The sequence below is a fragment of the Macaca nemestrina genome, chromosome 13 (assembly GCF_043159975.1).
Source record: "Macaca nemestrina isolate mMacNem1 chromosome 13, mMacNem.hap1, whole genome shotgun sequence".
NCBI lineage: Eukaryota > Metazoa > Chordata > Mammalia > Primates > Cercopithecidae > Macaca > Macaca nemestrina.
The window spans coordinates 70,472,908-70,490,324 of record NC_092137.1 but is presented as its reverse complement, the minus strand read 5'-3'; the positions used below and the strand labels follow the sequence as shown (position 1 = coordinate 70,490,324).

At 46.9% G+C, this 17,417-nt stretch overlaps 1 protein-coding gene across 5 annotated transcripts in view; it reads left to right on the top strand.

Annotated features, from left to right (window-relative positions):
- Nucleotides 1–17,417, top strand: part of C13H2orf42 (chromosome 13 C2orf42 homolog) — a 44,406-nt gene that overhangs the window by 10,492 nt on the left and 16,497 nt on the right. For all 5 annotated transcript variants that reach the window (XM_011713495.3, XM_071076869.1, XM_071076866.1 and 2 more), the window contains exons 4-6: nt 853–963; nt 5,965–6,069; nt 13,483–13,587. In XM_011713495.3, the coding sequence (XP_011711797.2) occupies nt 853–963; nt 5,965–6,069; nt 13,483–13,587 (321 nt within the window). The remainder of the gene's footprint in view (nt 1–852; nt 964–5,964; nt 6,070–13,482; nt 13,588–17,417) is intronic.

Here is a 17,417-nt window from a genome sequence, read left to right as displayed (position 1 = left end):
GGATTACAGGCACCTGCCACCATGCCTGACCAATTTTTGTATTTTTAGTAGAGACGGGGTTTCTCCCTGTTGGCCACTCTGCTCTCAAACTCCTGGCGTCGGGTGATCTGCCTGCCTCAGCCTCCCAAAGTGCTGGGATTACAGGCGTAAGCCATTGTGCCCAGTCTAAAGGAATTTATTTATGTATGTATGTATTTATTTATTGAGATGGAGTCTCACTCTGTCACCCAGGCTGGAGTGCAATGGCATAATCTCGGCTCACTACAATCTCCACCTCCTGGGTTCAAGCAATTCTCCTGCCTCAGTCTCCTGAGTAGCTGGGACTACAGGCATGTGCCACCATGCCCAGCTAATTTTTGTATTTTTATTAGAGATGGGGTTTCACCATGTTGGCCAGGCTGGTCTCGAACTCCTGACCTCAGGTGATCCACCCACCTTGGCCTCCCAAAGTGCTGGGATTACAGACGTGAGCCACCACACCCGGCCCAAGGAACTTATTTTAAAGCAAGCAATCACTCCATAATTTTTTTTGGTTTTTGTTTTTGGTTCGTTTTTTGAAACAGGGCCTGGCTCTGTCACCTAGGCTGGCATGCAGTGACGTAATCACGGCTCATTACAGCCTTGACCCTCCTGGGCTCAAGTGATCCTCCCACTTCAGCCTCTCAAGTAACTGGGACCACAGATGTGCTAATTTTTTATTTTTTGTAGAGATGGGGTCTGCCTATGTTGCCCACACTGGGATAATTCGTTTGGGGGATTTTTAAAAAGAAATTAACTTTTTGCTAGATAGAGGCCCATACTCATACTTACCCTTGGATAGGATTAACAATTCAGAAATCTTCTATTTTTTAGGTCTTAAAGAGATTATTGTACCCCAGTTAGGTTGCCATTCAGAATCAACAGTATCAGCTTGTGAGTCTACTGCCTCTAAGTCAAAGAAGAGGAGAAAGGATGAAGTATCTGGTAAGAGTCTGGTTGGTTGGTTTGGTGGTATCGTCTTTAGAGATTGTTTTACTATGTTTTATGTCTTTTACTGAACCTCAACAATTATAAGAAAATATTATATTTTATTTTATTTTTATTAAAGAGACAGGGGTCTTGCCATGTTGCCCAGGCTGGCCTCAAACTCCAGGCCTTAAGTGATTCTCCCATCTTGGCCTCCCAGAGTGCTGGAATTATAGGTGTGAGCTACCACACCTGGCCAAGAAATATGTTTTTGTTCTTACGGATTTTTTCCTGAGAAACGTTTTACTCTCCATTGATGATTCTTTTTCAAGTTAAGCTGAAAGTTTGATCCCTTAGCCAAAAATAAGATCCAACCAAATTCTGCTTTTACTGTATATGTGTGTACATCCCTTAAACAGATTAATCTTATACCTTAATCTGCCTTAGGATAGTATTATGAAGTTTTCATCCATAGAGTGTTTAAAAAATTTTTGTGACAGGCCGGGCACGGTGGCTCACGCCTGTAATCCCAGCACTTTGGGAGGCCGAGGTGGGCAGATCATGAGGTCAGGAGATCGAGACCATCTGGTGAACACGGTGAAACCCCGTCTCTACTGAAAATACAAAAAAAATTAGCCGGGCGTGGTGGTGGGTGCCTGTAGTCCCAGCTTCTAGGGAGGCTGAGGCAGGAGAATGGCGTTAACCCGGGAGGCAGTGGAGCTTGCAGAGAGCGGAGATTGCACCACTGCACTCCAGCCTGGGCGACAGAGCGAGACTCTGTCTCAAAAAAAAAAAAAAAAAAAAAAAATTTGTGACAGTGGTTATATTCCCCATACTAATTTAGAAATATAGTTTATTGTCCTCATTTTCAGTATATGGAGAAACACACACATATACACACCCACACACACATTTTTTCCTTTTTATCTTTTTTTATTTATTTTATTTTTTTTTTTTTGAGACGGAGTCTCGCTCTGTAGCCCGGGCTGGAGTGCAGTGACCGGATCTCAGCTCACTGCAAGCTCCGCCTCCCAGGTTTACGCCATTCTCCTGCCTCAGCCTCCCGAGTAGCTGGGACTACAGGCGCCCACCACCTCGCCCGGCTAGTTTTTTGTATTTTTTAGTAGAGACGGGGTTTCACGGTGTTCGCCAGGATGGTCTCGATCTCCTGACCTCGTGATCCACCCGTCTCGGCCTCCCAAAGTGCTGGGATTACAGGCCTGAGCCACCGCGCCCGGCCCTTTTTTTTTTTTTTTTTAATGAGACGGAGTCTTGCTCTGTCACCCAGGCTGGAATGCAGTGGTGCGATCTCGGCTCACTGCAACCTCTTCCTCCCGGGTTCAAGCAATTCGCATATCAGCCTCCTGAGTAGCTGGGACTACAGGTGCATACCCAGTTAATTTTTGTATTTTTAGTAGAGATGGGGTTTCACCATATTAGTCAGGCTGGTCTCGAACTCCTGACCTCAGGTGATCCATCTGCTTTGGCTTCCCAAAGTGCTGGGATTACAGGTGCGAGCCACTGCACCCAGCCTTATTTATTTATTTATTTATTGAGAGATGGAGTCTCGCTCTGTTGCCAAGGCTGGAGTGCACTGATGTGATCTCGGCTCACTGCAACCTCCACTGCCCAGGTTCAAGCAATTCTCCTGCCTCAGCCTCTCGAGTAGCTGGGATTACAGGCGCCCACCACCATGCCCGGCTAATTTTTGTATTTTTAGTAGAGATGGGGTTTCACCCTGTTGGCCAGACTGGTCTTGAACTCCTGACCTCAGGTGATCCACCCGCATTGGCCTCCCAAAGTGCTGGGATTATAGGCGTGAGCCACCATGCCCGGCCAGGCCACATTTTTAAATTCAAATGCTTAATACTAGTGTCAGTTAAGGACTCTGATAAATCAATATGAAAATGGTGAAGTATCCTAGTAGGTAAGCATCAAGAGACCTAGAGTCTAAACAAAATGAAAATATTACTTGGTCCCTACCTGTGGACCAAACTCCAAACTTACTAGTAAACAGAAAAGTGCAAACATTTTAGAAATGCAAAATTAAAACAAGATACCTTTTGCTACCAAATTAGCAAAGTTTCATGTGTTTTTTTGTTTGTTTGTTATTTTCTTTTGAGACATAGTCTCACTCTGTTGCCCAGGCTGTAGTGCAGTGGCGCATCTCGGCTCACTGCAAGCTCCGCCTCCTGGGTTCACGCTATTCTCCTGCCTCAGCCTTGCGAGTAGCTGGGACTATAGGGGCCTGCCACCATGCCCAGCTAATTTTTTGTATTTTTAGTAGAGATGGGGTTTCACCGTGTTAGCCAGGATGGTCTCGATCTCCTGACCTTGTGATCTGTCCACCTCGGCCTCCCAAAGTGCTGGGATTACAGGCGTGAACCACCGCGTCTGGGCTGTTTGTTTTTTAGGAGATGAGTTCTCACTCTGTTGCCCAAGCTGGAGTGCAGGGGCATGCTCACTGCAGCCTGGACCTCCTAGGCTCAAGAGATCCTCCTGCCTCAGCCTCCCAAGTAGCTGGAACTACAGGCACAAGATACCATGCCCGGCTAAGTTTTTGGTTTGTTTTTTTGTAGAGACAGGGTTTCACTGGTTGACCAGGCTGGTCTCAAACTCCTGACCTCAAGTGATCCTCCTGCCCTAGCCTCCCAAAGTGTTGGAATTACAATGTGAGCCACCATGCCCAGCTGGCAAAGTTTTTTAAAATGATAAGACCACAGGCAAAAGTAAAATCCAGGCTCTCTGGCATGGCTAATGTAGTGCACATTGCTATAATCATTGGTATATCGCTTGTCTGTTAAGATCCTTAAAATGGTCCTACCTATAGGGAATATTGCTAGGGATGGATCAGGTGGTCATGCATAAGAGTTTTGGCGCTGGGAAGTTGAAGAAAGATGGAGAAACAAAGTGACATGGTCATTTGTGCATTTTAGAGAGGCAGTTCTGGCAGGAATATAGAGCAGAAATTGTTGTTAAATGTTTACTTATTAGTCTTTGCCCGTTTTTTTGGAAACGGAGTCTTGCTCTGGATCGTGCAATGATGTGATCTCGGCTCACTGCATCCTCCGCCTCCTGGGTTCAAGCAATTCTCCTGCCTTAGCCTCCCAAGTAGGTGGGATTACAGGCGTGTGCCACCATGCTTGGCTGTTTTTTTTTTTTTTTTGAGATGGAGTTTGGCTCTTGTCACCCAGGCTGGAGTGTGATGGCGCAATCTCAGCTCACTGCAACCTCCACCTCCCGGGTTCAAGTGATTCTCCTGCCTCGGTCTCCTCAGTAGCTGGGATTATAGGTGCTTGCTACCATGCCCAGCTAATTTTTGTATTTTTAGAGATGAGGTTTCATTATGTTGGCCAGACTGGTCTCGAACTCCTGACTTCAGGTGATCCACCTGTCTTGGCCTCCCAAAGTGCTGGGATTACAGGTGTGAGCTACCATGCCCGGCCCCACTTCTAAATAATCTTTTTTTTTTTTTTTTTTTTTGAGACGGAGTCTCGCTGTGTCACCCAGGCTGGAGTGCAGTGGCGCGATCTCGGCTCACTGCAAGCTCCGCCTCCCGGGTTTACGCCATTCTCCTGCCTCAGCCTCCGAGTAGCTGGGACTACAGGCGCCCGCCACCACGCCCGGCTAGTTTTTTGTATTTTTAGTAGAGACGGGGTTTCACCATGTTAGCCAGGATGGTCTCGATCTCCTGACTTCGTGATCCACCCGCCTCGGCCTCCCAAAGTACTGGGATTACAGGCTTGAGCCACCGCGCCCGGCCTAAATAATCTTTTTTAAGGAAATAATTATTGGTATAGGAAAAACATTTTGTCTGGAGATATTGATTTTATGGTTATTTAGAGTATTAAAAAATTAGAAACAACTAAGGGTTAACCACTGGGGATAGTTAAATGAACCATGGTAAAGCCACTTTACCATGGAATATCAGGCAGGCATAAAAATGAGTATAGTCTGGGTGCAGTGGGGGCATGCCTGTAGTCCCAGCTACTCAGTAAACTGAGGCAGGAGGATCCCTTGAGCCCAGGAGCTCAAGGCTCTAGCCCACTGTGATTGGACCTGCGAATAGCCACTGCATTCCAGCCTGGGCAACATAGCAAGACCTCATCTCTAAAAAATAAAAATAAAAAATAAATTGTAATAAAGAAAATGCTCAGATCACTTGGATAGCCAGATAAAGTATAGAATACTCAGTTAAACTTGAATTTCGGCAGGGCGCAGTGGCTCACGCCTGTAATCCCAGCACTTTGGGAGGCCGAGGCGGGTGGATCACGAGGTCAGGAGACCGAGACCGTCCTGGCTAACACGGTGAAACCCTGTCTCTACTAAAAATACAAAAAATTAGCCGGGCATGGTGGCGGGCGCCTGTAGTCCCAGCTACTCAGGAGGCTGAGGCAGGAGAATGGTATGAACCTGGGAGGTGGAGGTTGCAGTGAGCTGAGATCGCGCCACTGCACTCCAGCCTGGGCGACACAGCCAGACTTTGTCTCAAAGAAAAAAAAAAAAAAAAATACAAAAAGTTAGCCGGGCATGGTGGCGGGTGCCTGTGGTCCCAACTACTCAGGAGGCTGAGACAGGAGAATGGCATGAACCTGGGAGGCGGAGCTTGCAGTGAGCCGAGATCATGCCACTGCACTCCAGTCTGGGCGACAGAGCAAGACTCTTATCTCAAAAAAAAAAAAAAAAAAAAAAAAAAAATCACAAAACCAGCAGTACATTCACAGAGAAGAAAATGGAAGACAGTTCACTAGAAAATTCATCGTAATTGTCTGACAGGTGGGAACAATAAGTGAATGTTTTTCTTCCTTTCATTTCTGTTTATTCATCCAATTTCCTATAAAGAGCATAAGAAAACTAAAATTTTATATGTAAAGGCTAATGCTAACTCCTGCTAGAAACTGTGAAGCTAACCTAGAAATTAGCAAAGACTGTTTATATGTTTTAGACTCTAAAAATTAACATCAAATCAATTTATATTTAGCAGATACATTGTTAAACCTGTAATGATTTGTGGTTTAGGTGCACAGAGGAACAGTTCACCACTGCCTCAAGATGCAGTGAGCAGTAATCTAAGGAAAAGTGGCCTGAAAAAGCCTGTGGTTGCTTCCTCGTTAAAAAGGCAGGGTAAGTTTCCCCTCCCTAGAATAGGCTACCATGGTGGAAAGTCATCCTAAAGAAGCCAGAAGCAGTGTAATCAAAAGAAATGTTGCACATTGTCACCCAAAGAGTCCCAACATAAACACTAACAGAGGCACTGAGGCTGAGGTCTTTCCTGTCCCACCAGTTTCAAATCATGCTCAAAGCTAAATTATGCTGGAGGCCATTATCCTTAGCAAACTAATGCAGGAACAGAAAGCCAAATACAGCATGTTCTCACTTATAAGTGGGAACTAAATGATGAGAACACATGGACACATAGAGGGGAGCAACACACCAGGGGTTATTGGAGGGTGAAACGTGGGAGGAGGGAGGAAAGGTGGAAGCGGGTGAGAGAATCAGGAAAAATAACTAATGGATACTAGGCTTAATAATTTGGGTGATGTGGCTGGGTGTGGTGGCACATGCCTGTAATCCCAGCACTTTGGGAGGCCAAGCCAGGTGGATTACTTGAGGCCAGCAGTTTGAGGTCAGCCTGGCCAATGTGGCAAAACCCTGTCTCTACTTAAAAAAACAAACAGCCGGGTGCAGGGGCTCAAGCCTATAATCCCAGCACTTTGGGAGGCCGAGACGGGCGGATCACAAGGTCAGGAAATCGAGACCATCCTGGCTAACACGGTGAAACCCCGTCGCTACTAAAAAATACAAAAAACTAGCTGGGCGAGGTGGCGGGCACCTGTAGTCCTAGCTACTCGGGAGGCTGAGGCAGGAGAATGGAGTAAACCTGGGAGGCGGAGCTTGCAGTGAGCTGAGATCCGGCCACTGTACTCCAGCCTGGGCGACAGAGCGAGACTCCGTCTCAAAAACAAACAAACAAACACAACATATGTATAATTAAATTTTAAAAATACCTGGGTGATGAAATAATATTTTTTAATTTTAAAAAATAATTTTTTTGGCCGGGCGTGGTGTCTCAAGCCCGTAATCCCAGCACTTTGGGAGGCCGAGATGGGCGGATCACGAGGTCAGGAGATCGAGACCATCCTGGCTAACACAGTGAAACCCCATCTCTACTAAAAAATACAAAAACCTAGCCGGGCAAGGTGGCGGGCACCTGTAGTCCCAGCTACTCGGGAGGCTGAGGCAGGAGAATAGCATGAACCCGGGAGGCGGAGCTTGCATTAAGCTGAGATCCGGCCACTGCACTCCAGCCTGGGCAAAAGAGCGAGACTCCATCTCAAAAATAATAATAATAATAATAATTTTTTTAAAAAGCTCAATTATGTCTAAAACCATAGAGTTGGAGAATAGTAGTTGCCAAGATTTAAAGGTGGGTTGGGGCTGGGCACAGTGCTCACACTTGTAATCCCAGCACTTTGAGAGACTGAGGCAGGCAGATCACCTTAGGTCAGGAGTTCGAGACCAGTCTGGCCAACATGGTAAAACCCTGTCTCTACTAAAAATAGATAAAATTAGCCGTACGTGGTGGCAGACATCTGTAATCCCAGCTACTCAAGAGGCTGAGGCAGGAGAATCACTTAAACCCGGGAGGCGGAGGTTGCAATGAGCCAAGATTGCACCATTATACTTCAGCCTGGGCAATAAGAGCAAGACTTAGTCTCAAAAAAAAGGAAAGAGGGAGTTGGGAGGGTTGTAACAGCAGCAATAAAAGAGTAGCACAGGGCGTCTTGTTGTGGACTGTTTTGTGTCTTGACTGTGGTGTTGGTCACACAAGTCTACACATGCCCTAAAATTACGTGGAACTATATGTATGCATACCACACACAAGTACATAAAGCTGGTGAGATGTGAATAAGGTCACTAGGTTGTAGCCATGTAATTTTCCTCACTGTGATGTACTATAGTTTTAAAAACTGCTACTCTTGGATGAATCTGGATAAAGGGTATACAAGCCTTATATTTCTTACAACCACATGTGAATGTACAATTATCTCAAAAAGTAATTTATGTATTTATTTTTATTTCCTTTTTTTTTTTTTTGGAGACAGAGTCTCACTCTGTCGCCCAGGCTGGAGTACAATGATGTGATCTCGGCTCCCTGCAACCTCTGCCTCTGGGCTCAAGCAGTTCTCCTGTTTCAGCCTCCCAAGTAGCTGGAATTACAGGTGCATGCCACCATGCCTGGCTAATTTTTGTATTTTTAGTAGAGACGGGGTTTCACCGTATTGTCCAGGCTGGTCTCAAACTCCTGAACCCAAGTGATCTGCTCACCTTAGCCTCACAAAGTACTGAGATTACAGGCGTGAGCCACCACGCCTGGCCTAAATTATGTCTTTAAACAAAAAATTCTGACATGTTTAGCAGCAGGTGTCTTGCAGGATGTGTTCATCTTATTGCTTATTACTCATGTGCAGTTGGTATAGAGATTCAAAGCTGAAGGAAAACGGTGTTTTATGTGACTGGGTGTGGTGGCTCACGCCTATAATCCCAGCACTTTGGGAGGCCAAGGTGGGAGTAGTGAGACTCCATCTCTGCCAAAACAACAACAAAAAATTAGCCAGGTGTGGTGTCACATGCCTGTAGACCCAGCTACTTAGGAGGCTGAGGTGGGAAGATTGCTTGAGCCTGGGATGTTGAGGCTTCTGTGAGTCATGATTGCACCACTGCATGGGTAACAGGATGAGATAAAGAAAAAACAGAATAATATAAAACAGTACTAATTAAGTAATTCATTAAGAACTTATGACCAGGTACGGTGGCTCACACCTGTGATCCCAGCACTTTGGGAAGCTGAGGTGGGCAGATACTTGAGGTCAGGAGTTGAAACCAGCCTGGCCAACATGGTGAAACCCTGTCTCTACTAAAAAGTATAAAAAAATTAGCCGTAATCCCAGCACTTTGGGAGGCCGAGACGGGCAGATCACGAGGTCAGGAGATCGAGACCATCCTGGCTAACACGGTGAAACCCCGTCTCTACTAAAAAATACAAAAAACTAGCCGGGCGAGGTGGCGGGCGCCTGTAGTCCCAGCTACTCGGGAGGCTGAGGCAGGAGAATGGCGTGAACCCGGGAGGCAGAGCTTGCAGTGAGCCGAGATCCGGCCACTGCACTCCAGCCTGGGCGACAGAGCAAGACTCCGTCTCAAAAAAAAAAAAAAAAAAAAAAAAGCCAAGTGTGGTGGCATGTGCTTGTAATCCCAGCTACTTGGGAGGCTGAGGCAGGAGAATCACTTAAACCTGGGAGGCGAAGGTTGCAGTGAGCGAGATCATGCTACTGTACTCTAGCCTGGGTGACAGAGCAAGACTGCCTCAAAAAAAAAAAAAAAAAGAAAAATTATGCATTCTAGGCATAAGTGTTTAAGGAAGGTCACAAAGTAAGCAGATCAAGAGTATCACATAGATTTTTTTATTATTTATATACATATATTTTTTTGAGACTGAGTCTTGCTCTGTCACCCAGGCTGGAGTGCAATGGCGTGATCTCAGCTCACTGCAACCTTCGCCTCTCAGGTTCAAGCAATTCTTGTGCCTCAGTCTCCCAAGTAGCTGGGATTGCGAGCATTTGCCACTATGCTCTTCTAATTTTTGTATTTTTGGTAGAGATGGGGTTTTGCTATGTTGGCCAGGCTGCTCTCAAACTCCTGGCCTCAAGTGATCTGCCTGCCTTGGCCTCCCAAAGTGCTGGGATTATAGCCATTAGCCACTGTGCCTGACTGATTTTTAATAATTTTTTGTCACTTCCTTTGGTGCAAGGAAAAAGGAAGATGGCTTCAATCTAAATTACAGCTCACTGCAGCCTCCTGGGCTCAAGTTATCCTCCCACCTTAGCCTCCCAAGTAGCTGGGACTACAGGCACATGCCACCACATTTGGTTATTTATTTGTATTTTTAGTAGAGATGGAGTTTCGTCATGTTGCCCAATCTGGTCTCAAACTCCTGGGCTCAAGAGATCCACCCACCTCAGCCTCCCAAAGTGGTAGGATTATAGGCATGAGCCACCATGCCCGGACTAAAGATATTTTAAGAGAAGAAAGAATTTGGAGATCATCCAGATGCATATCTTCATCTTAGAAGAGAGGAACTTGAGACATGGACCCTGGTCACTCAGTGGGTAGGGGTCCTAGGTTCCATAGCCATTTTTTTTTTTTTTTTTTTTTTTTTTGTGAGACTCTGTCTCACTCTGTCACCCAGGCTGGAGTATAGTGGCATAATCTCAGCTCACTGCAACCTCCGCCTCCTGGGCTCAAGTGATTCTCCTGCCTCAACCTCCCGAGTAGCTTATAGGTGCACACCACCACGCCTGGCTAATTTTTTGTATTTTTAGTAGACACAGGGTTTCACCATGTTGGCCAGGCTGGTCTCGAACTCCTGACCTCAGGTGATCCACCCGCCTTGGCCTCCCAAAGTGCTGGGATTACAGGCATGAGCTACCACATCCAGCCTCCCATAGCCTTTTGACTCCTAACTCTAAACTGGCTCCATTAAATTCCATCACTCGTTACTGTATTTTCCAGTTATTTACTCCAGGGCTGCAAGATTTCACTCTTTCACTTATATTTAAAAGTGAATGCCAGGCACGGTGGCTCACGCCTGTAATCCCAGCACTTTGGGAGGCCGAGGCAAGCGGATCACGAGGTCAGGAGATCAAGACCGTCCTGGCTAACACGGTGAAACCCCGTCTACTAAAAATAGAAAAATTTAGCTGAGCATGGTGGCGGGCACCTGTAGTCCCAGCTACTTGGGAGGCTGAGGCAGGAGAATGGTGTGAACCTGGGAGGCAGACCTTGCAGTGAGCTGAGATCATACCACTGCATTCCAGCCTGGGTGACAGAGTGAGACTCCGCCTCAAAAAAAAAAGCAAAACAAAAAAAAAGTGAATTTGGCCAGGCATGGTGGCTCATGCCTGTAATGCCAGCACTTTGGGAGGCCGAGGTGGTTGGATCACAAGGTCAGGAGTTCAAGATCAGTCTGGCCAAGATGTTAAAACCCCATCTCTGCTAAAAATACAAAAATTAGCCAGGCACAGTAGCAGGCACCTGTAATCCCAGCTACTCAGGAGGCTGAGGCAGGAGAATCTCTTGAACCCGGGAGGCAGAGGTTGCAGTGAGCCGAGATCGTGCCACTGCACTCTAGCCTGGGCAACAGAGCAAGACTCTGTCTCAAAAAAAAAAAAAAAAAAAAGTGAATTAATTCATTTTACATTTCTGAATACAAGGTTTTAGGTTTTAAGTCTGAAGGTATCATTGCAACCCACAGTGTGTTCATCACTCAGTCTTAATCTATTTGTGCTCAACCTTGGCATGAAACAATACGTTCATCATTGAGAGGGTCTGGGGCATATGGATACATATTCATCAGGAATAGAACTAATTTATAAATCTCTAAAACAGCCATTATTTTTACTTATTTATTTATTTTTACTTGAGATGGGGTCTCACTCTATCACCCAGTCTGGAGTGTGGAGGCGTGATCTCGGCTCACTGCAGTCTCTGCCTCCTGGGCTTAAGCAATCCTCCCAGAGGTAGTTGGGACCACAGTCATGCACCACCACGCCTGGGAAATTTTTTTTTTTTTTTTTTTTTTTGAGACGGAGTCTCGCTCTCTCGCCCAGGCTGGAGTGCAGTGGCCGGATCTCAGCTCACTGCAAGCTCCGCCTCCCGGGTTCACGCCATTCTCCGGCCTCAGCCTCCCGAGTAGCTGGGACTACAGGCGCCCGCCACCTCGCCCGGCTAGTTTTTTGTATTTCTTAATAGAGACGGGGTTTCACCGTGTTAGCCCAGGATGGTCTCGATCTCCTGACCTCGTGATCCGCCCGTCTCGGCCTCCCAAAGTGCTGGGATTACAGGCTTGAGCCACCGCGCCCGGCCGTTTTTTTTTTTTTTTGAGACGGAGTCTTGCTCTGTCACCCAGGCTGGAGTACAGTGGCGCGATCTCGGCTTACTGTAAGCTCCGCCTCCTGGGTTCACGCCATTCTTCTGCCTCAGCCTCCTGAGTAGCTGGGACCACAGGTGCCCGCCACCTCACCTCGCTAATTTTTTGTATTTTTAGTTTCACCGTATTAGCCAGGCTGGTCTCGATCTCCTGCCCTCGTGCTCTGCCCGCCTTGGCCTCCTAAAGAGCTGGGATTACAGGTGGGGGTCACTGCACCCGGCCTCACCTGGTTAATTTTTTGTATTTTTGGTGGAGACAAGCTTTCGCCATGTTACCCAGGCTGGTCTCAAACTTGTGAGCTCAAGTGATCCTCCTGCCTCAGCCTCCCGAAGTGCTGGGATTACAGGCATGAGCAACCAAGCCCATCCTAAAACAGTCATTATATAGGACCATTCTTTAATATGCAGTTTAGTGTTGCTTCTTATTTCGTATTTTCTTTTTTTTTTTTTTTTTTTGAGACAGAGTCTCACTCTTTTCCAGGCTGGAGTGCTGTGGCGCGATCTCAGTTCACTGCAACCTCCGCCTCCCAGGTTCAAGTAATTCTCCCACCTCAGCCTCCAGAGTAGCTGTGATTACAGGCGCATGCCACCACACCCAGCTAATTTTTGTATTTTTAGTAGAGACGGGGTTTCACCATGTTGGCCAGGCTGGTCTTGAATTCCTGACCTCAGGTGACTCATGCCTGTAATCCAGCACTTTGGGAGGCCAAGGTGGGCAGATCACTTGAGGCCAGAGTTTGAGACCAGCCTGGGCAACATGGCAAAAACCCTGTCTCTATTAAAAAGAAAACAAAATTGGCTGGGCATGGTGACGCACCTGTAGTCCCAGCTCCTTAGGAGGCTGAGGCATGAGAATCGCTTAAACCCGGGAGGCGGAGGGTGCAGTGAGCCAAGATCATGCCACTTCACCCCAGCCAGAGTGACAGAGTGAGACTCTGTCTGAAAAAGAAAAAATCCCAGAATATCTTATTTCATTTAGTTTATTGGCTTTCTTTGAAGTTCAGCTTCAAGTTTGTTTTTTTTTTTTCTGGACAAACTTATTAACACTTCTCCCAGCACTTCAGGAGGCTGAGGCAGGTGGATTGCTTGAACCCAGGAGTTCGAAGCCAGCTGGGCAACATGACAAAGCCTTGTCAACAAATAAAAAACAGGTGGGGGCTGGGCGCGGTGGCTCACGTCTGTAATCCCTACACTTTGGGAGGCCGAGGTGGGTGGATCACCTGACGTCAGGAGTTGGAGACCAGCCTGGCCAACATGATGAAACCCCATCTCTACTAAAAATACAACAATTAGCCAGGTGTGGTGGAGGGTGCCTGTAATCCCAGCTACTCAGGAGTCTGAGGCAGGAAAATCGCTTGAACCCGGGAGGCGGAGAATGCAGTGAGCTGAGATCACGCCACTGCACTCCAGCCTGGGCGACAAGGGTGAAACTCCGTCTCAAAAAAATAAAAATAAAAAACTTCTTAACTTTTTCAAACTTCAGTTAGCTGTTTATTTTGTAAGAAAAGTTACTAAAGAAGTGTGTGTGTGTGTGTTTTTTTTTTTTCCTAGCCTGTGGTCAGCTGTTAGATGAGGCACAAGTGACTTTATCCTTCCAAGACTGGCTGGCCAGTGTCACAGAACGCATCCATCAGACCATGCACTATCAGTTTGATGGTAAGTACTGTTCATCTAACTGGGATCTTACTGAAAGTAGGAGAAATTAAGGTAATTGTGCTGTAATTCTACTCTTATAGGAAAAGTAATTGGACTTCAGTCCAGAGAGCACTGGGCCACAAGAAAGTAGAAATCTAATTGAAACAAAAGAACAATCACATAATTAAAATTCAGGAACAGCAAAATTATTATAATTTAGAGACAGAAGAGAAAAAACATAGCAAATAATAAGTAAAGGCAGATAGTCTGATTGCTCACTATCAGACTTGTTAAGCACTTTCAAGCACTTTCAAGTTCGTGTGTGTGTGTGTGCGTGTGTGTGTGTGTTTGGTGAGGGAGATACCGAAGCTTTATAAAACTATTCTAACTCTCAAACTTAAAATCAAAGCAAGGGGAAAAAAAGATGAACATCTAAGCCTGCACAACATAGCGAACCCCATCTCTACAAAAAATAGTGCCACTGCACTCCAGCCTGGGTGACAAAGCGAGACCCTGTATGGAAAAAAGAAAAAATGAAAATCTAATACATGAGACTAAGATAGTTATAGAGAATTACTAAACATGCTGGCCGGGCGCGGTGGCTCACATTTGTAATCCCAGCACTTTGGGAGGCCGAGGCGGGCGGATCACTTGAGGTCAGGAGTTTAAGACCAGCCTGGCCAACATGGTGAAACCCCGTCTCTACTAAAAATAGAAAACAATTAGCCAGGCACAATAGCGGGTGCCTGTAGTCCCAACTACCTGGGAGGCTGAGGTGGGAGAATTGCTTGAACCCGGGAGGCGGAGGTTGAAGTGAGCCGAGATTGCACCATTGCACTCCAGCCTGGGCAACAGGGCGAGACTCCATCTAAAAAAAAAAAAAAAAAAAGACATAAACACGCTGAGGAAGATTGGAGAACACAGGCTGTATTTGGGTGTGATTTCTAATAGCCTTGTGGAACATCAGCATTTTCAGATCTAACCGGTCTCTGCTTGTTGCCTTAAAAGTATTCTATTAGCTGGGCATGGTGGCACAGGCCTGTAGTCCCAGCTACTCAGGAGGCTGAGGCAGGAGAATCACTTGTCGCCCAGGCTGGAGTGCAGTGGCGTGATCTTGGCTCACTATTACCTCCACCTCCCGGGTTCAAGTGATTCTCCTGCCTCAGCCTCCCAAGTAGCTGGGATTACAGGTGTGCACCACCATGCCCGGCCAATTTTTTGTATTTTTTTTTTTTTTTTTTTTTTTTTTTTTTTTTTTTTTGAGACGGAGTCTTGCTCTGTCGCCGAGACTGGAGTGCAGTGGCCGGATCTCGGCTCACTGCAAGCTCCGCCTCCCGGGTTTACGCCATTCTCCTGCCTCAGCCTCCCGAGTAGCTGGGACTACAGGCACCCGCCACCTCGCCCGGCTATTTTTTTGTATTTTTTACTAGAGACGGGTTTCACCGGGTTAGCCAGGATGGTCTCGATCTCCTGACCTCGTGATCCGCCCATCTCGGCCTCCCAAAGTGCTGGGATTACAGGCTTGAGCCACCGCGCCCGGCCAATTTTTTGTATTTTTAGTAGAGATGAGGTTTCGCCATGTTAGCCAGGCTGGTCTTGAACTCCTGACCTCAGGTGATCCACCTGCCTCGGCCTCCCAAAGTGCTGGAATTACAGGCGTGAGCCACCATGCCCAGCCCAGAAAACAGAATATTGATAATATTATAAGCTAAACACTTATCGTCCTCTTCCATCCCATCCCATTCCCTCTTCCATCCCATTCTTCCACCCCATTCCTGTACCACCCTCTACTCTGTCTCACCATCTCCATTACTACCACCTTTGTCCAAGTTTCCATCAGCTCACTCCTGGACTATGAGTGTGTATGTTTTATGAAGTCTTCTTTTTTTTTTTTTTTTTTTTTTTTTGAGACGAAGTCTCGCTCTGTCGCCCAGGCTGGAGTGCAGTGGCCGGATCTCAGCTCACTGCAAGCTCCGCCTCCCGGGTCCACGCCATTCTCCTGCCTCAGCCTCCCGAGTAGCTGGGACTACAGGCGCCCGCCATCTTGCCCGGCTATTTTTTTGTATTTTTTAGTAGAGACGGGGTTTCACCGGGTTAGCCAGGATGGGAAGTCTTAAGTTAATTCTTTTTTATTTTTTGAGACAGTCTTGCTTTGTCACACAGGCTGGAGTGCAGTGGCACAGTCTTGGCTCACTACAACCTCCACCTCCCAGGCTCAAGAGATTCTCGTGTTTCAGCCTCCTGAGTAGCTGGGATTATAGGCATGCATCACCACTCCTGGCTAATTTTTGTATTTTTAGTAGAAACAGGGTTTCACCATGTTGGCCAGGCTGGTCTGGAACTTCTGACCTCAAGTGATCTGCCCACCTAGGCCTCCCAAAATGTTGGAATTACAGTTGTGAGCCACCGCACCTGGTTTGGAAATAATTTTTAAGGAAGACTCTGAACTCACTAGACCCCCTCCCCTTAACTCTCTTTTTTTTTTTTTTTGAGATGGAGTCTCGCTCTGTCACCCAGGCTGGAGTACAGTGACGCGATCTCGGCTCACTGCAAGCTCCGCCTCCAAGGTTCACGCCATTCTTCTGCCTCAGCCTCCCAAGTAGCTGGGACTACAGGCGCCTGCCACCACGCCTTGCTAATTTTTTGTATTTTTAGTAGAGATGGGGTTTCACTGTGTTAGTCAGGATGGTCTCGATCTCCTGACCTCTCGATCCACCCGCCTCAACCTCCCAAAGTGCTGGGATTACAGGCTTGTGCCACCGCACCCAGCCCTTAACTCTCTTTTTGTTGACCTAATGCCTGGCAAGTTTCTTTTTTTTTTTTCTTTTTGAGACCAAGTCTTGCTCTGTTGCCCAGGCTGGAGTGCAGTGGTGTGATCTTGGCTCACTGCAACCTCTGCCTCCCGAGTTCAAGCGATTCTCCTGCCTCAGCCTCCCAAGTAGCTGGGACTACAGGTGCATGCCACCATGCCTGGCTAATTTTTTGTATTTTTAGTAGAGATGGGGTTTCACCATGTTAGCCAGAATGGTCTCAATCTCCTGACCTGGTGATCCACCCACCTCATCCTCCCAAAGTGCTGGGATTACAGGTGTGAGCCACCATGCCTGGCCGCAAGTTTCTTTAAAAGGTTTGTTAAGCACTTTCAAGTATTTTGCCTGCCTTGAGGTTATATTCAGGGAGAAAGACAGATGCTTGCTGGGTAAGCAGTGTCCTAACTTGTAGTCCCTCAGCATTCATGGTGCTGACCATCGGGTGAGAGAGCGTGTCGTTAGTTTGCTTAGACATGAATGCAAATAGCAAGAACCTGGGGATTGCGAGCAAGAGGGAATCAAGTGGAGGCAGTCCACCTTAGCCTTGCTGTTCTCATCCCATCTTACTTCGCATACCCTTTAAGGGGGAAAGTCTGTGCTGTGTTGGTCTTTTTAAAATTGCGGATTTGAAATGTATACCTGGTGAGTGACAAGGGTCTACTCTGTTGGTTTGTTTTTTCATTTTCTTTTTTCTTTTTTTTCAATGGAGTCTCACTCTGTTGCCCAGGCTGGAGTGCAGTGGCGTGATCTTGGCTCACTGCAACCTCTGCCTCCTGGGTTCAAGCGATTCTCCTGCCTCAACCTGCTGAGTAGCTGGAATTACAGGCACACACCACCATGCCCAGCTAATTTCTGTGTGTGTGTGTATTTTTAGTAGAGATGGGGTTTCACCATGTTGGCCAAGCTGATCTCAGGTAATTCGCCCACCTTGGCCTCCCAAAGTGCTAGAATTACAGGTGTGAGTCACCATGCCTGGCCTTTCTTTTCTTTTCTTTTTTTTTCCTTTTTGAGGGAGGGTCTCACTCTGTTGACCAGGCTGGA